General features: G+C 39.6%; 1 protein-coding gene across 1 annotated transcript; it reads right to left on the bottom strand.

Annotated features, from left to right (window-relative positions):
* Positions 1-13,039, bottom strand: LOC140227890 (uncharacterized). Its single transcript, XM_072308276.1, has 12 exons — positions 12,799-13,039; positions 11,671-11,859; positions 10,600-10,745; positions 7,651-7,860; positions 6,391-6,608; positions 5,596-5,767; positions 4,770-5,043; positions 3,495-3,757; positions 2,299-2,530; positions 1,391-1,488; positions 884-1,060; positions 1-393 (listed from the first exon to the last, which is right to left on the bottom strand). The coding sequence occupies exons 1-12, from the start codon at positions 13,037-13,039 to the stop codon at positions 1-3; spliced, it is 2,613 nt and encodes an 870-aa protein (XP_072164377.1).
* Between the last annotated feature and the right edge of the window lie 7,006 nt (positions 13,040-20,045).

Here is a 20,045-nt window from a genome sequence, read left to right as displayed (position 1 = left end):
TTAAATGATAAGACAAATCGACGACAATCTATCACAACCAGTGTAGTCCTCCCTGGGCGAATTTGAGTTATCAGTTGATCTACTATCTTGTACCTCCTGTGGCTCCAAGGTGTCCACTCCCGTTTTTGTCTCAAGAGTCGGCTGGGCCTTCTCTTGGATCTTCAGAACGAGTTCGTCGAACTTTTCGTCGTCGAACTTGGCTTGGCTTGCTTCTTTGGTGAAGTCGATGTTGACCAGCTGAGTGAAAGGCATTCTCATCGGTCCTTCTGGCGGCCACGGCATCTGCTCCATGAGTAAAGGCACGATGGGTTTCCGCAGGGTGTCGGACAGACTCACCTCACGACGACAGTTGGCGGAGAGGGCGTATTTTGGTGTGACGCAAGACAGTACGACCTGTTAAAGATCGAGAAGCACAACCCTCTTATCTATGCCTTCTATCGCACAGTCATTGGAGGCGCACGATTTTCACATTTTGTTAGATGTGTTGATGTTGTAGAGGGATAAATTTACCTTCTGATCAAAAAAAACCTTTGTATGACATACTAAGATTTTATTATGGAGGTGCACTCTCAAGACTTTTGTCTTGTAAGGACATTTTCTTCAATGGATACAAAAAACACAGGTGATTGCGAGAAGAGCACATGAAATAATTATATTACCGAAAACACACACACATACACCAGAAGAGGTAATAGATCCACACAACTATTAGAGTAGCAAATGTTCCCCAAGTATCTTAAATGCCCTTGCGTAACAACTATGAAAATGACATTTTTTCATTTTTTTTTTTTTGGGGGGGGGGGGGGCTAAAGCGAAAATCGGCAGCACTGCTGTTAGTGGATCACTATCACTCATCAATAAACCTGGTATCGGTCCGACATACCTTTGCATTCCTGATCCCCTCCTCAATCTTGGAGTAGAGTGGATCCACACCACCCATCTGATTGATGTCCAGCCAGCAGTGGTAGCCTAGACTGGTGAGACGTGAGAACAGTCTCTTGACTTCCGGCTGTTTGTCCCATTGGTACGAGATGAAAACAGAAGGATGTTCCTCAGACTCCTAGTGGGTACAAGACAATAAGGTTACTTTAAGAAATCTGTATGACTTTCATTATTTTTTTTTTTTTGCCAATTAAGAATACGATATCATTAAAGGCTGCTGGAAGCATATTTCATTTTTCTTTCGAATATCATCTCAATCACTTTGGATCACAAACTTTCCTTTTGATTTGAATTCATCGTAACTACTTACGGTCATAAAAGTGCTTCAATTGGTCATACGATCTAGCATAAATACAATTTCGATCTCACTGTGACATAAATCCACGGTTCAAATGAACTTTTCTTTAGAGTTCTGCTATTCTGCATTCCAATGGTTCGTAGGCCCTACCGTAGCAGAGGTACTCGGGCGGTCAGGCGACTTTGTTTCTTCAACTTTCTTCATGACGACGGGTCTGTCGTCTAATTTAGGGACCCAGTTCCGGTACTCTGAGTGGAAAAAAAGAAGGTTTGTTAGACCTGTTGACGTGAGACGTTGGGGTGAATGTAGTTTTGTTAATTGCAGTTTTGCTGAAGATGACGGCTTTAAGTAAAACTAAGTCACGTTCATGACATCACTGACATTAAAAAAAAAACCCGACTAGGATCGTATTAACGATGATAGTTATGATAATCATAATTATAGTAATGGACCCTTTTTTTTAAGGGATGGTAGTTTCTGGTTGAGATTGGGATGCAGGTGTTAACTTATTTTTTTTTTTTTTTTGCGAAATGATTAGAAACCATTCATATAAAATACTAAAGATCATATAATTCTTAGAGGAGTTGAACGTTTGTTATCTGATGAATTTAAATCGGTTTTGAGATAATTGAAATATCAAAAAAAAAAAGAGAGTAGAACAAAGTGGTCCTAATAAAAGTTGAGTCTCACCCTACTTTTAGGATCTCTCTGTTTCTGGATATCTCAGCTGTTTTAAAATCAATTTTCATCGAATAAATTTTAATTGCTCTTAAAACTTTATTTTGAAAAAAGTTAAAACCTTAATCCTCATCTCAACTAAAACCACACCATCCCTTCGACACTGTTTGTAGACGACAATAAATGAAGGAAATGGTGAAGATGGATGAGACTACAGCGACGTATCATTGTTTCTCCCTCTATCTATCTATCTATCTATCTATTCACCTATCTATCCATCTATCTATCTACCTACCTATTTATTGTAGATATAAATCTGAAGACATGATGACACATTTTCATTTACTTACTGCTTTTCCACTTCGCTGAGCAACACTTACCGTCGGTTACCATGCTTTCGTCCGGATTGGCGTGGTACGAGATCTGGCCAAGAAGTTCGAAGAACTTCGAGTCGTCCCAAAACTTCTCTCCCCTCACGTACTCTTTCTCATTGTAGAACTGAATGTGCAGAAGCTGAGCAAAGAACATGGCCAAAGCGCCCTCTGGCGGCCAGGGAGTGCGGTCGATGAGAATCGGAATAATTGGTTTGTTCAGATTGCTCGCTAAGGTCGCCTTGTAAGAAAATGAGTCAACAACAACAACAACAACAACAACAAAATAACAATAACTACACCTGTATGTTCAACGAGTGACGTGCTTCAATATTGAAATGTTTATAACTATTTTCTTTTAACGTGTCTAATGAGATTAAAAGTTCTGAAGCTATTATGAAGTCTTCCTTCGCCAACAATGATGCGTAACAAGGTGTCAAGGAACAGATTACTAATGCCGAGGGATGAAGATGTATTATGACTGACTTGCTTTTATAGATTGTTACCCTCTGTACAAAATTAATGTGTTTGTTTAGACCAGAATTTGTGATTTTACAAGTACATCAGTACACAGGGTGACAACAGATTGAAAACAAATCAGCCAAAGGTTCAAAGTGTTTTAACGGGATCATCCCACGATAGCAACACCCAAAAATCATAATATTATGGTCCACGAGCTCGACACTGGGAAAAAAAAAAGTCTATGAGTCATAGAGCTCACAAGTCATACAGCCTATGAATCATAGAGCCCACGAGTCACAGTCAGAGCTCGACACTACGTAAAAAAAAAAAAAAAAAAAAAAAAAAAAAAGATCCGTGAGTCTGATACTAGGCAGATAAGGTCCATGAGTTCGTCACGAGCAAGCAAGGTCCATGAGGCCGACACCTGCGTCTATTAAATTAATTACTATGTAATGTTCGTGTGCCTTTTTGTCTATGAGTGTCGGACTCATGAGTCTATTTGCCAAGTGTCGAGTTGGTGGATCGTATAGCTCTTGGGCCTATGTTCCTTAATGTCAACCTGGTGGTCCTTGTTCGCTTCGTGTGTAGCTACTGGGTTGTATGACTAGTGGGCTGTATTGCTCTATCGTGGGCTGCATGACTTGTGGGTTGCACGACTCGTTGACTGTATGACTCGTTGTGCGGACGCGTGACGTGCATCCGTGTTAACAAGAAACTTACCAATCGCATTTTAGAATTCCTACCTCCCTTTTGCAGTTCTCAGAGCCAGAATACTTCTCCGTCACCATGCAGAGGACCACTTTGGCAGACCTCATCCCCTGGTTGATGCGATCATGCAGCTGGTCTCCTCCTCCCATCTGGTGGATGTCCATCCAGCAAGGGAATCCCGCCATCTCAAGATGGTTCTTGATAGCTGTCACCTCGGGCTGGTGGTCCCACTGGTAGCTGAGGAAAATGACAGGTGTTTTTCCGGAATCGTCTGGTTGGGCTTGAAGAACCATTTTCTCTACCGGGACAATGTGAATGTTAAAGCCGAATTGTTTGCATTCTTTCACAGAATGTTATCCCTTGGAATTTGCAGTTTGATATGGAATATTACATTAAAATTTGAATCGTATTAGGAAATAACTCCCCGAAGACAATTACTCCCCCAGCAGTGACAAGGATATAGTAACCAGAAGGGTTAAGGTTAGGTTTAGGGTTAGAGTTTGGGTAAGGGTTAGGATTAAGTTCAGGATTAAGATTAGGGCTAGTGTAAGGGGAAGGGTCTTGGGTAATTGTCCAATTTGTAGACCCATTTGAACATATATTTGAAATAATACAGTCCGATTTAAACTTTCCGGACATGTCGGAACCGGCGTCCATTCGGATAAGGGATTGGCCAGATATGGGAGACACAAGGTTTAATCATGGACCTAACAATGCACGCAGCTGCCTGCCCAATGGTAGTTTAGATGTACTGTATCGATTTCGCGTGAGCATGTCATCAGCTGGAAAGCGTTCAGAATCGTCTTGTAATGTGCTCGATGAATGATCACCTGTATCGTATAGGCCTGCCCTGATTTAAATTAAAAGTTTCAAATCCGTGTTCTTGCGGTGATTTGGGGGTGGTGAATGAATGCATATTATTGAAATGAAAATTAGATGCAAATGTATGTTGATTATGTTGGGAACAATGTGTAATTCATGTGAATTTGTGTAGGAATTTTATTTGAGATTGAAATTTCCCTTTTCTCGTAATCATTACATTGGAATAAAATCACGCCGAGATCGCATCCGGATAATAGAGAGATCCGGATAAATGAAGGCCGGATGGGAGAGGACGGACTGTACTGTCTTAAGTTCTTTCAGAAAGCGTTGTGATCGGACATGATGCAGCAGTAACCTTTCGCAGTTAGGTCTGTTTTTCTTGAGAGACTTGTAGTAATGACACATCTTGGCTCCCCATGAGAGAAAAAGTGAGAGAAAAACGGGATATTTAGAGTAATATACTGTAGCAAGTGGAAACACTGATTTACCTGCCTCCTCTAGACTTTGTGTGATGATCTCCACTGCATCTGACCGTCCTATGTCTTTCAGAGCACTCAAGATGGCGAACGTTGCGTCACTGCTTTTGTGTGTGCTGTACCGTTCTGTCAAGATATCCATTGTCGGATCGGTGGATAGAGCCAGGTTACGGATATCCTCACCCGAGTATCCTAGTCGAATAGCGAGGAACCGCCAGTCGTGCTCATGCTTCGGATTGAGGAGTTTGGAGACATCGCGGAACCATTTTGGCACGTCAGTGATTGTCTGGAACAAAGCGTTTATTTATACAGAATGCAGTGAGCGTGATTACGATGAAAGCCGCTAATATAGTTACATCATCACATGTCAATTGTTTACTGAAATTTGATACCAATATGAGTATAACTGAATGCAGTCATATCTATTTTCGGTGCTTCTATTGCGCACATCTATCCGCTCCTTCCTGCTCATAGCTTACATAACACAATTGGCTTATGGTTGATTCTAAGCTTTGCAAATTCCTCTTACAGAAATTGTTCTGTATGCAAAAGTAACATCAGATATCGTCAGAAAACCGAAAAGTTATACTGTTATAGATTGCATTCTGCCATTAATAGTTTAACAATGTGGTTAACCAAATTCGTCGATGCTATCGCAACTAGAATCAACTTACGAAGAGAAATTCAAAAGACAAGTCTTCTTTCTCAGTTAAAAACCAGGAAGATATTGTAGTTGCAGGATGTTCATACGTCTATGTCCATCTAGTGATCATATTTGAGAATATGCATAAGCAAAACACGAATTAAGGCAGTACTGGTTTGATAGAGTACCGCTCACTTTATGATCGATCTCATCGACTTTCTTGACTGTGTCGTCGACGACCACTTTCAATTCCTCGAGCTTCTCTCCCTGATCGTGGACATCGCTCTTCACGTCCCTGATCTCGTCACCGTCCAGGGTATCGATGTCCTCTCTCTGCCCCTCGAGGTTCTCACCTATGCTTTGCAAACTGCAGATGAGAGACGGACCCAAATGTACGTTGGAAAAATGATTGTACAATGGGTGTCAAAATATTTTTGTATCAGTTACATTAATGCTGTCTCCGAGGTGCCAAAATATTTTTGTATCAGTTACATTAATGCTGTCTCCGAGGTTTGTTCATTTTATAAGTGGAAAGCACACATTCCTCGAATTGCTACTTAAATCTGTTTTGTTACGAACAGAACCACTCCCGATTATATCACTGAAGAAGGTAAGTGAATCGCTCTTTTACCATACTATAGAAATACAATTAAATGTTCAGCATTTTGTCTTTGAAATTGTCTTAAAAATCATCTTTCTATTGCTTTACTATTGTCATGATCGCGGCATTGTGAACAGTAGTATCCTTCCTATTCAGGGATGACGACATATGGATAAAAAACGACAAAAAACCTAAACACCACACATGATTATAGCTCTTTAGTGGATGGTCCGATTTATCTCGAATCGCATATATAATACAAATGTGTTAAACTAACATTATGTATGTTTTTTTACACTTTCTATGTTCTAACATTTCACTGACTTCACATTTATTTTACTACTTTGAGAGGTAGGCCCTAAAGAGAAAACCACAGTAAAAAGATAAACCTTTTGTCATCGAGGAAATCCAAAATGGACTGTGCCACTTCGGGAACGTCCATCTGTTGGGATGTCTTCAGTTTCTCTATCAGTGGTCTGTACGGCTCCATAGACTCCTTGTAGGCCTGAGCCACCCGCTTCGCTTCCATCAGGACCACGCTGGTGAACATTGGGTCGATGGTTCCGAGCTTACCGAATAGGATCTTAAGGCTCATGTCTGCGTGTTTCTGCAAGTATGGGGAGGTATTAAGCGTTAGGAGATTACCTCTCTGGAAATTATCCAAATTTCCTGCTGTTCATCAATCATTTCATTTCATTCAATTCCATTCATTCCAACAAAATGCAATTGCAACATGTGAACACATATTTTAATAACATAAAATCAGTACAACATTGTAGTTAAGGAAAATACTGTGGGCTGAAATACAATAGATTTTGTGACTTTTGTGACCAATAACAAAACAAAATTCTCGGAGTGGTGGACACTACTAATAAGTAAAGCTTTTAGTTGGTATTCTCCCCATAAACAATGACTAGTTACCAATTGCTGAACTAGCAAAACTAGAACTATCATTGAAGGTGATTGATACCCCCGCTCCAGCAGCTAAGACTCCTGTGAAAAAGAATTGAACCAGGGTTTAATAAAAGATTATGTGTATGTGTGTGTGTGTGTGTTTGCGTATGTGTGTGTTTGTGTGTGTGTAATACCTTGTGAATAGGGCTCACCTTGCTAGTTCGATCAGGTCTGTCGTGCTCTTTCTTGTACATCCCAAGTTTATGTAGAAATCCCCAAATGTCACAATGTTTTGATAAAATAGTGATTACCATGACAACGCATTGTCTAGCAAACAAAAAAGATCAGGTCTCCACATCTATTCTTCAATGCCAAACTGTCGATCAAATCTGATTTCAATTGCTTCACATTTGTGAAGTACTTCACTCCACATGATTTTCAAGGAAATATGCAACTGCCATGGCAACACCTTGTCTTGTACAAACCCATAAAGTGTCGTGCATAGCTACACCTTAAGATCAGTATACCAAATTTGGAAAAACTTGATTTAATACTGTAAAAGTAGTTCGCTCCACATTTTTTTTTAAATTGCGGTTGTCATGGCAACGCTTTCTCCAACACGCACAAAAACGTGTATTTCACATCTTTTGAAGTCGCGAGGACTTCATTTTAACGGAAATACACTGTATAACCTTTCCCTGAGTCTAAGATACGCTAAAAGCTCATGTGCTATATAAGATAGCTCACAGACTAACCTTGCTGATGCGACCCACACTTGCTACGATCTTGGACGCGAACGCGGTGACGTTAGGGTTCTGCTCCCATATTTTGATGCACCTGTATAGATGGTTTTCGAATCGCTTCGGGTAGTGGAGTGATAGTTCTGACACGACCATGAAGCTCATAAAAGACAGGGCTGCATCTGAAATATCCTTCAGCACAACATCTATATGGGCCTCGAGGGCCTGCGCAAAATATACAGTCGGAATCAAATATTTTCATTTTGTTTTCGCTCTTGTTTTAAGGTAATTCATTTCTTTTTTTTTTCTTGTTACTGCTTGACAACTTGGCTAATTTGTTCTTTGTAGACGGCTTCCCGGACCCCCACCTATCAAACCAACGAGAATCCTTGTCCACAATGAGCACATCTTTGTCTTTGACGTTCTGCTTAGCTGTCTTCAGATGGGAGAAGACGGTCGTCGAATCGTTGCCCATTGTTCCTGGTCTTCGATGTTGACATCATCGTTTATGTAGTGGCTGCTTGGTTTCACCCTTCTCTTGGCACCCTCTCCTTGACATCAAATGACGTAGACGGTGTTACTTTTGTTTGCCTTTGGAACTTTATCCTTCGGATGAACAAGTTTCTGTATAAGTGTGCTAGCCGGTTTGAAGTAGACGGGATCGAATATGGTAGCCTGAAAGGATCCGTTGGATTTTTTTTTAAAAGAAAGTCAGTTGACGTCGGGCACAGAGACATCAATGCTCCGATGCTGCTGCTCTCCTGGAGGCGTTCATTGTGCCGATGTTGACGTTTGTGTGGGTGGATAGCTTTCTTCTATCTCCATCCGGGGTAACCATACACGCGGAGTGCTTATTCTTTATGCTCTTTCCTTTTGCTTCCTCAGAAGACGGAATATAGAAAGCCTTCTGAAACAAAGCTCTAACCACTCCCAGTTTGTGAATGAGGATGACAAGAGTCAATTAGGAGATAGTGATCAGTAATGGGTAAATTTCCTGTGGAAAAGGAGCGTACCTTTTGCTTTGGTGATGGTAAGACAATTTAGGAAAGATTTTTCCTAGCGTTTCACAAGCGGTCCGCCGTACAGAGCGAGACAGTTCGCAAACGACACAGTTCGCAAACAAATCATTCTAGACCTTAGCCTCACCTCAAGAACCAAACTCACTCCAGATAAGATTTGTCACTTGCTAGAACTCTACTTGTCCACAACCTATTTCATTTTTGAAGGCACTTCCTACAAACAGAAACATGGATGTGCAATGGGCTCGCCCATCTCGTCAGTTCTTGCCAACCTGTATACTTGGAAGATTTTGAAAACGTATTTCTGAGTTTATTATCCGGCAATTTATCCTCTCATTGGTTTTATGTATGTGGATGATAGCCACCTGGGTCAAGATTAAGACTGCAGACCAAAACACTTTCTTTGCACACATCAACAACTGCGAACCTTGTATCAAGTTCACGATTGAGAGAGAAAATGATAATCAACTAGCGTTCCTAGATTGTCTTATCACCATCGAAAACGCGCCTGTCATCGGTCCGATGGAAAGCATCCATAATACGGACCAATACCTCTTGTGATTCCCACCACCACCTCATTCACAAACTGGGAGTGTCAGGTACGTAAGAAGTTTGTTTCACAGGGCTATACATTCCGTCTTCGCGGAGGGAGCAAAGAAAAAGGAGCATAAAACATATAAGCCCTTCGTTTGTGTGATTGCCACGAATGGAATATGGAAAAAGCTATCCACTCACTCTAGACAATATCAGAACAATGAACACGTCCAGGAGAGCAACAGCAAGACCGAGTCTGAGCATTAGGTGTCTCTGTGCTCTACGTCAACTGACTTTCGGGGAAAAAAATATACCAACGGATCCCTTCATTTTAACATATTCCTGTCTGCTTCAAACCGGCTAGCAGTGCGCTTGAACGGAAACCTGTTCATCCGAAGGATAAAGTTCCAAAGTAAACAAAAATAACATCGTCATCGTCATTCAATGTCAAGGAGAGCTGTTGTCAAGAGAAGGGTGAAACGAAGCAGCCGCTATGACATAAACGATGATGTCAACATCGAAGACCAGAAACAATGGGCAACGATTCGACGACCGTCTTCTCCCATCTGAAGACAGGTAAGCAGATCGTCAAATATAAAGATGTGCTCATTGTGGACAAGGAGCCTCGTTGGTTTGAGGGGTGGGTCCAGGAAGCCGTCTACATAAAGTCTGAAAACTCATTCCTTAATAAAATTAGGGGACTGAGACACAACCTCTTCCGAGGTGTACAATTCGAGCAATACAAATCGGGCAATACAAATCTAGTTCAGGCAATAAATGTCGTATCCCTCTCAAGGCCAGTCCATATCATATTATCATACACTTGTCTCGGCCAACTATTGGGCAACTACAAGATTCAAAACAGCTTATTAGATTTAGATGAAGAGTTCTTTCGACACATCAAAAAAGTTGTATTTACCTGTAACAGTTTCGACGACGGGCTGTCATCTTTCTAAAACGATGGCTAATCGGCAACTGATGATTTGGCGCCAGTAAGCAATCACTCTGGTGTGAAATCCGAGTGATAGCGCCATCGTTAATGTCCCCCGCCCATCCCGGTTCATGTCGTGGGGGGGGGGGGGGGGTCTCTAAATCCTTATTGCTTAATCTTAATTGCTGATTGGCGCCAAATCATTTACCAGTTGCCGATTAACCATCGTTTGAAAAAGATGACAGCCCGTCGTCGAAACTGTCACAGGTAAATACAACTTTTGGATGTGTCTAGAGAACTCTTTATCCATAATTATTTATCAACCATCCTTATGAATAAATTTCGCAGCTTATAAAGTTTTCCTGCATTTTGGACTACCAAATTTCGGGCAACCAAAATTTGAAATTGGAGTGTATCAATGGCCCATTGTGGCCACCATAGAAAAAAAAGTCAATGTTATTGTTACGATCTTTCTTTGACCTCTGGGTTCTTCTTGGCCACGTCGTCAAAAAGCACGTAGAGCGTTGCCTTATCACATAATGTCATATCTTCCATGCTCTCAATAATGCCATCAAGGTGTAAGAGAAATCCCTCCGGATTATGCTGAAGTAGCCCTCTCAGGGTCACTGTGTGTCGAGAAACAAACATATTATCAATATGTGAAATAATGATAATAGCCGCGATTTTATGTGGAGTTTAACAATGTCGGTGCGACTTTATTTCAACAACCTTGTACTATAGGATACGGGAGTTTATACGCCCTAATATCTACCCCTGCATTCTAACTCATTTAATCCTAGACAGGAGAGAAAAACTGTGGAATACGTAGTAATGGGACTGAGAAAGGGGTAGACATCCATACGCCCGGGGAAAATAATGTGCATATGAAGAGTTTCATAATTGCAAAATGGTCTGAACGCCATTTTTACATATTTTAAAGTATGTCCATGGTCAGATTGAGCAAAATAAACCTTTTCTGGTGATACCTCACTTGTAACATAACAAAGAGTACTCCATAAATTATGATTATGCTATCCAATGTTTTCTTATCATTTTCTTTGTTATTTATCAGCTTTAATCGCAAGTATCTCAACTAAACGAGGATGGAATTAACTGTTTGCCATCAAACTCTTCATTTTTACCCCTCAGTCACAGATGCAATTTGAATGAAATCTTGATGTTACTTTCTTAGAATTAAATCATGAAAAAAAAACTTCTTTTTACTTCTTTTTAGGAGAAAGTATCTACTGCAAAATCCCTACACGTTTTGATGCAAAGGGCGCGATCATATAACTCAGTTAACTCACTGGTGTTAAAACAAAGACTTTCGAGAAGATTGCATCATGAGCACGTCAAATTATCAGTACATTTTGTTAAATGCTGTACTGAATCTATACATATTGCAAGCATTTACAATGGTTTTCCTGAATTTTCCTATTCGAATGAGACTCCTCACTCCTCTGTTTCATTCTATCATCAAAATATCATCATGAACTTGTAAATGAGCTTCAAACAATTAAGGCCTGCAATTTAGTAAATTATATCGCTTACTTCCGAGTGACGGTCTTACGCTCTCCTTGTTCAGAAAGACATTGACGATAGTTTCAGCGTATGGACTAAGCAGCTCGGCATCCTGCTGCAGTATGGCGAAGACAGAACCGGCAGCGCGTTCTAATTCTGTGACGTCACAAGATAGCAGCTTGGCGACGCAAGGAGTGAAGCCGCTAATCAGCTTTAAGGCTTCTGACAATGACACAGTAGATATGAAGTTAAACATGATTACGAGTGGCCTACACCAATATAATATATCGGAAGATATATGATACAATTAAAAATATAATTTCTTACCCAACATTAAATTCCAACGATATATTTTTTGTCTTCAAAATTCATCCTGTGCAAATACTTGAGACGAACATACCATACAATGTTAAAAAAAGGTAACCGAAGTTCAAGAATACATGGTTTGTTCTTGTAAAATGTTTACTACAATACAAAGCAACTCGCTTGAATTTGACACCTTGCTCGCGTCAACACTGTTACGGACCAGATTTAGGGTCCTTCGAAGGTGAAGGGTGCAAAACCTACTTTTTCTAAATCTTGGTTTGCTTTAAGGCCCTGTCACACCTTTCCGGGCGAGCCTTGCGTGTGACTTAAGAGGTCCTCGCAGACGGCCCGCACATGACAGTACCTAGCACGTATTTCGCCAGTAGTTCACCGGAGTACCCGTTGCGCACGCAAGTTCTGTTTACCCGCTGCCAAAGTTAAGGTCATTCCTATTTCTATGAAGGAATTTGATATGGCGGAAGTCCAAGAGAATGTCATTATCTGGCCGCAGCCGACTCTCAACTAACCAGCAGAAAGGCAGTAATTGACCCGCAGCATGAGTGCAATTTCTCGTATACGCCACCAGAACTAACCAGCTGCACGGATGTTAGCAGTATTATTATTATTATTATCACTTGCCAGTAAAACACACGTATTATGCTAGTAGAATGTCAGGAGATGACGCGCGTGTTCGGCGCGCACAGGCACAGATCCACTGGCAACCATACGTACTTCCTACTGGTGTTCTGCGTGGACCTCAGCTGGCAATCCCCGCGACTCACTCGGAACAAGTTCAGAGCACGCTGCGGTTGCGGTTGCAGTTAAGTCAGACTTGCGTGCGTACCTCCTTACAACTACTGGTGAGATACGTGCTAAGTACTGTCGGGTGCGTGTCATCTGCGAGGACCTCCGGGTCAAAATCCAAGCAAGGCTTGCCTGGAATGGTGAGACAGGCCCTTTGAGCATGGTCAAAAACTGCTCCGGGTGAATCACGGGGATTGCCCGCATATGTCCATACACAACGCCAGTAGGAGGCTCGTAACGGCAGCATATCGCAGGCAACTCCCACGCAGCTATCTCGCAGTGCCCGCATGTTGTCCGTTGCTAGAACGTAGCACCTTTCCAACAGGTAGAACGCACGCGAAACAAACCCAAACCCTGTCTGCTCGCAGAAAATTAGCTGCGTGCTGGAAAATCCCTACCCACAATATTACAAGCCCGCGTAGCTTGCCCGGAAAGATGGACAGGCCCTCAAGAAGAGCAGTGCGAGACATGCTGCGTCTTTCACGGCTTTGTGTCGACAGGGGAGGTGGACACGTCGAAAGTGTTGGTCCACAAAAAGGTAAAAGCTGAATGATGTACTCACCAGATATTTTAAATCATTGTCACTCGCAAAATGTCAACATAGGGTATGGTATTTCATTAAAACTTGGTGTGAAAAGTAAGCAAACGATGAAACCAAAAACTTACAGAAAAGTTGGTTTCGTACCTTACAAACCAAAAAAAAAAAAAAAAGTGGAAAAAGTAGGTTTTGTACCCTTCACCTTCGATGGACCCTAACTATGTGATCCGTAACAACGGTGACACAGGCAAGGTGTCAAATATCAAAAGCTGATGAACGACTTGGTTTTCAAGTAAACATTTCACGAGAATAAACCATGTATTCCTGGCAAAGCTGACCTTTGATTTTCGGTTGCTAATAAGGAACACACTGTATAGGAACACACTGTATAAAGATGCCTTAGAAAGGAAACTAAGCGAAATGCTTCTAAAAACAACAATGAACGAAGAAAAAAAAAGACTTCAATTTCTCTAAAGTTCATAAGACCTTGGAATATTTTTTTTTTCCTCTTCTTCATGAAAAATCTGTGGTAAAGAAATCTTACTCAGGGCATTTCTTTTCGCAAATTCAGAATGGGATACACATAGCAATATGCGATCCAGAAACCACTGTATAGTCCACAGGCCAGGTCACCTCCCACTCCGTTACACTTCCCCCTTACAAACCGTGTTCCCCAGATAAACCACAAAAAGATATATATAAAACCAAGATAAATGATAGCAAAGGTATACAAGATGATAAGATGATCTATGCTCGCCACCTGTTGTTTGTGAATTTGATGTGATTTCTGAAAAATGTATATATATAAATATATATAACACATGTATATATATATATATATATATATATATATATATATATATATATATATATATATATATATATATATATATATATATATATATATATATATATATATATATATATTATCTGTTTTATAAACATCAGATAATACAGGCTACAAGCAATGTCATGTTATATTCGTCAATTGCCCAAGACATGGAACCATTTACAATTTAAACCTGTGTAACTACGTTTGCAGAGTTGAATTAATTCTATTTTGGCAACGTATAGTGTTGACGTGGTATCCAGGGGATACCCCACTTCAATACAATATCTGACTGTTTCACTGCCATAAAAAGCATTGTTAGGACAGTTGAATGCACTTTGTACACATTAAAAAACGGCGTACGCTTATCATCTTGCGGAAAAGCAGCGGACCCTGGAGAAAATTGTGCTGCTTGTGATGATCAAAAGTATGAAAAAAAAAACCTGCAGCACACAACATTTTTTGAGAATTCAGTGATCTAATTGTATTCGATGATAACAGAATACACATTTTGAAAGAATAGTAGTCCTGTTTCTGTTTATGTGGGCAAAAATACTCACGGAAATATCTGCGCACTTCCCGCTCACACTCCAGACGATGCGAACACGACCACACTAGTTCATCATAATTGCATTCATTATAACAGAAATTCGCATGAATGCCAGTGAATACTTTTCAGTGTACGTAGTCTTTGACCTCCTGGAGCGATACCGACAGATTTCATTTTACCCGGGGAAATAAAAGGAAAGAAAGAAAGGAGCATAAGAGGACGGGTGCATCTGCGACAATTATGTTCTGCTCTCATAATAATGTGTGCACTGCCTATGAGAGCAAAAGGTACTTCTCGGTTACAGAGAAAATTACACGTACGAACGTTGTCTTGAATCCATGAGATATGTTCTCCCACCCCCCCCCCCCCCTTGCCCTCCCCCTCCCTCTCTCTCTCTCTCTCTCCCTTCCCTCTGTCGCTCTCTCTTCTTATTCCAAATTTGCGAACCCCGGGGCCTCTTTAATTTGGTTCAGTGGGAAGTATGAAGATTTGAAATAATATGATATGATAATGATGCACAATGTATATCATAATAACTCGTTGCTCATAGGAGCGTGTCCATAGCAGGGGCATTACAGGAACGGTATGCAATATAAATGCATGCTGGATGTATGATTGACTCGTATATAATCTTTTACGTGGGTCTCCCATTTCCAATAACGTAATTATTTTGTACAATGAGTTCCATAAGTTTATGCATATATATTGTTGTAATATATTGTACGTTTTATTTTCTTTGAATCTGTATCGATAACAAAAAATGTGTTATCGCAATAGAATTTCATCTGAACTGAATTGGAATAATAACCTTAACACCACTTACCTGGTCAATTGAATGTCTAGATGCGTGCAATATATTTTGTAATATTAAAGTTTCTCACATTTTTCTTCGTGAGATTACTTGGATACCCCCACAAAAGTTTCAAAGTAATATATAAAGTTAAAAACGAACAAAAAGTCGAAGTGGCATTCACTGCTTCGAATGAGTGATGAAATAAAGCGAAACGACAGTGAGAGAGTGACTTTGCCAATTCTCATTCATTTTTGTTTCTTTTTTTATTACATGAAATCTCATTCATTCACAGCATGAAAGAACAGGCTTATGTTATGCATGTCAACAGTGTCTTGAAAATATAGATATCGTTTTCAAGTTATTCAAATAACAAAGGAACTGTACAATGATATTCAAAATATTGCTCACATTGAGAAGAAAACCAATGTATTATAACGTCAAATATTATGTTGCATGATAATAGTAATGAGACACAAATTTCCATAATAAAATGCAAAGTTTGTCAATATTGTCGAATATAATGGCACATCATCTGCTATCTTCGAACTGTTGTTTTTTTTTTCAGTTATTTAATCCCGTCCATACAACCTTCAGAGAAGCACTTTTACCACAATCGTCATTCGGTTTTAAGGCGATAATAGGCAGTGTGTATTATTGATCAGTTCAGTAACTACAAATAAACCCAATAAAAAGTCTAGCCATTCGTTCCACATGCCAACATTACAGAAAGCTAAATAATTACAGTATGTTCTCTATAAACTCACACGGCTCATTGAGTATAATGGCAACTTGGTCGAAACTATAGTCATAGCGTAGCGTGTGGTGACTACTTTATGGTATCTTATCCGTGGGAGACTTAAACACACATCTTAGTATTCAGGAAAGACAATTACACGAGACGACGAAACAAGATATCCTAAGTTTTTCAAAAGAAAGGAATTTTTTATGATGGAATTATCTATTTTTCATTGCTATTCTTAAAGATGGAATCTTGATGAAAATGTTTTAACATTTCGTGTTTTGGATAGCAAAATTAAAGATCAAATCTGATAGGTATTGAATAATCTTATCGAAAGAGATCTAATATACCTTAGGCTGCTAGTATGTATTTCATGGAGCTGCATAGCAAAATGGGATGCTTTTAGCTATCACTATGATCACCATCATTCCTTAATGCTCGCGCTTTTCAGAGCTATCCCGTCTTATTCCATGACAACATTCATCTAATTCCTGACTGACTGTACATGCTAAATTTCGACATGAGAGACCATTTACTAAAATCTAGCTCCTTCCCGTCTCGAAAAATATGGAAGCCCTTGTTAATTTTCTTTTTGTTTTTTGTTTCTTCAAATATACTTGTCTGAACACCATCAAGTATTTGAAAAGAAATGCAGTTGCAACTGAAGTAGACCAGAAGAAAGGAAAGAAAGAGACATATAACGCAAAAGTCTTTGATAAGCTCTTCGGTTAAAATGTTGGTAAAATGGCAAACAGCCTATGTTCACATGAAATCCTCCGAAGGTAAGCCTGCTTTCACAGAAGTGTGTGCTTGTTACACATAATTAGGCACAGTCAAGCAGTCTCGTTCAGCATAGCTTGGATTTTGTCAACATACAAACACCACACTGTTTTCTTGTCATAAACATCAGTTATCATTATGCCGTTTAAAGTTCAACGACAATAACGTCGAACTGGATTACATCCATAGCAACGATTCACTTTTAACCGCCTCGTGTTTTCATAATCTATTGCAGCTTTTTGAATGCAGAGCATTCTCTCAAATGCCTCAGTGAAATAATGAGGACGTAAATTACTTCAATGTTCCAGAGAAAGTAATCAATCGTTCCTATGAAACATCGATTGTAGTTTATAAATACCATACGAAAATCCTACTAGAAAATGGGGAAAAATAAATGTATGGTATAGTTTTGGTTGAGATAGGGATATCAAGATTTAAAGTTTTGCGAGATGATTAGAAACCACTAGTATGAAATATTGAAGAGCACCAGCGATTCTAAGAGGAACTACAAGTTCATCTGATAAAAATCTTTCTTGAAATGGCTTAGCTATTTTTAAAAAGGTAAAACAAAGTGGTCTTACTAAAATGCGGGACCCACCTTTTATCAAAACCTCTTTGTTTTTTAATATCTCAGCCATTTCAAAACCAATTTTCATCAAAAAAATTTTTTTTAGTTTCTCTTTGAATCATATGCTCTTACATATTTCACGTGTTTTCTAATTATCTCGTAAAAAGTGAAAACCGAAATCCCAGTCTTAACCAAAACTATACCATCCCTTTAAAATCCGTCAGAAGAGGGGTGGACAAAAACAAACAAACAAACAAACAACAAGATCAAAGATTGAGTCTGTTAATGTATAAGTACATTGAAGCAAAGTTATATAAACTAGTAAAAACTACCAAAAAAAAAAAAAATGTAGCCACGTGTCTGAACGTCGTCCATGTGCGCCAGAAACAGAAACATTCTACCTAATTTACGAAAGCCAAATACACTATGGTTTGCTTGAGAGAGAGAGAGAGAGAAAGAGAGAGAGAGAGAAAAAAAAAAGTGTCTTTGGATTCGCACTCCTTTAAACAACATTCCACGCGACATGATTTCCTCGTATCGGGTTTTCGATTCCAATGAAAGACGTCAGGCAATATCAGGTAACTATAACTGAATGAATTAGTTGAAGTCAATAACAAAGTTTCTCCACTTATTAGCTGTTAAATGCGTTCTGCATCATTCAGGATGTTTAAAAGCATTACATTTCAATGATTCTACTATAACTTGACACACAATCACCTTCATAATGAAACGACTCTGTCAAACTTTAGCAATATGGTACAAATGTGACAGTGAAAATGTCTTTTTTTGTTAAAAAAAGAAATAAATAAGGAATAGGAAGTCAATTACCAGCAAATGTATGCACTTGACACTTCTTAGTGCTAAATAAATAAACTTACGCAGAGACAGCAAACAAGAAGAAAAAATAAGGATTGTTTATATTGGAAGATACAGAAGGTCGAGACATTAAATCTATAACTCCCAGAGGAAAGACGTCTATCATTGAAAAAAAAAAGCGAAATGCTCTTATCAGGACCAGTCTAAAAAAAGTGTTAACACGTCGGCCCGGATAATTGAATAATGTCATGACATCTGCACACTGTATTAAAAAATAAAAAAACACTCGAATGATAGAGAGCTTTAATGACCAAGTAAATTACTACTGTCTATCTGACTATCTTAAGTGCAATATCTAACGAGTTAAATTTGTTGGTATTTATTTTTGTCAACGTTGTGTATTTGTCATTTGGATATATTGTTCTATTTCCTTTTGTATAGTATTTGTCTATTTGTACATGTTGTATATTTGGAGACTGTTAAGATGATTTTCATGCCTGAGTGCAGGCCCTGTTTTATGAGGAGTTATACTTGATTTCTATCATAAGTCTATGGCAGCCTGTGCGGTAAGGGAATTTATAATCGATTGTATGTTTTGATAAAAAGGGACCCATGACGATAAACGATTTGAATCTTGAATCTAGACAATAGGTTACGGTAATATCTGTATACGATGGGAAAAATTATATGGACGTTATAATCGCCTTGTCTTATAAGGCAATGTTTCTTTCCAGTCAAATCATCATTGTATACAGGAGGGAAATATTTTCATTGAAGACAGAAATACCGACATCATGTCATCAGAACAGCAATACATTTAGAGAGAAAGAGAGAGAGAGAAAAAAGATGTTTGAGAGAAAGACTCATTTACTGCAACGCACAACACGGACTGTTGCCAGAATACCAGTGATCTTAATAAGTGATACATCAATGTATGCTTCCTCGTTGCTTTCTTCGCTTTCTGTTACTTAACCCGTTCCATACCGAGTTCTGAAATCCCCATAGACTTAATACAAAGGTCACCAGGTTCCGTAGGAAACTGGTAATTTTTTTTTCTCCACTTTTTTTTTCTTTATTAAGATTGCTGGTGCCATTCCTGTTCCCGTTGCATACAGCTCTTCAAGGGAGAAACGCGCGCGGATGTAACACACCCTGACACGGTGAACATCGTGAAAATGCTTTAAATATGTCAGAACGTTGTCGCTTTTCAAAGACCAGATGGCGCTCTTCACAATGGGCGTCGTCAAACAGATTGATGTTGTGACTGCACTGTTGTGCCATGTCTTTGCACAGAGAACAAAAACAAAAAGATAATTCAACGTCATGCCAACGTCATTTGAGAAGTTTCAGCCCCATAGGATCAAACGAGAGCTCGACGGGGAAAAAAAATTGCGATATCTAGCAACTTCCTGGTGCATGCAACCGTCAACCGACTGAAGGCTTTCTTCAATGAGAGTACCACGTCACCCTCTTCCATCATTTAGGTTATACAACCTGGGGCATGCAGTAGGCCAGGCCGCCTGATAAAAATGTTGGCATGCTGCAAAGAGTCTACACGCAGGTAGGTGGCGTCATCCAGCGATTGTTTGCCACCCCTCGATCCTACGGTGGCTCGGCCACGAATCGAAACAAAATCTGCAGTCGGGGTGAGAGCTCTTCACCTTTTCGACCACCACCGTCGA

Source organism: Diadema setosum, chromosome 4, assembly GCF_964275005.1.
Source record: "Diadema setosum chromosome 4, eeDiaSeto1, whole genome shotgun sequence".
Taxonomy (NCBI): Eukaryota; Metazoa; Echinodermata; class Echinoidea; order Diadematoida; family Diadematidae; genus Diadema; species Diadema setosum.
Note: the sequence above shows the minus strand (reverse complement) of the source record. Positions and strands in the feature narration are given on the sequence as shown.

Bases quoted from the DNA above. Each gene is read 5' to 3' on its own strand.
- LOC140227890 (XM_072308276.1), bottom strand. From the start codon at position 13,039: ATGCGGGCACTGCGAGATAGCTGCGTGGGAGTTGCCTGCGATATGCTG. The intron at 7,861-10,599 runs GTCAAAGAAAGA...TATTTTGCGCAG, and splicing joins TGGCCAAGAAGAACCCAGAG to GCCCTCGAGGCCCATATAGA. The intron at 6,609-7,650 runs GTTAGTCTGTGA...CCATACTTGCAG, and splicing joins GTGTGGGTCGCATCAGCAAG to AAACACGCAGACATGAGCCT.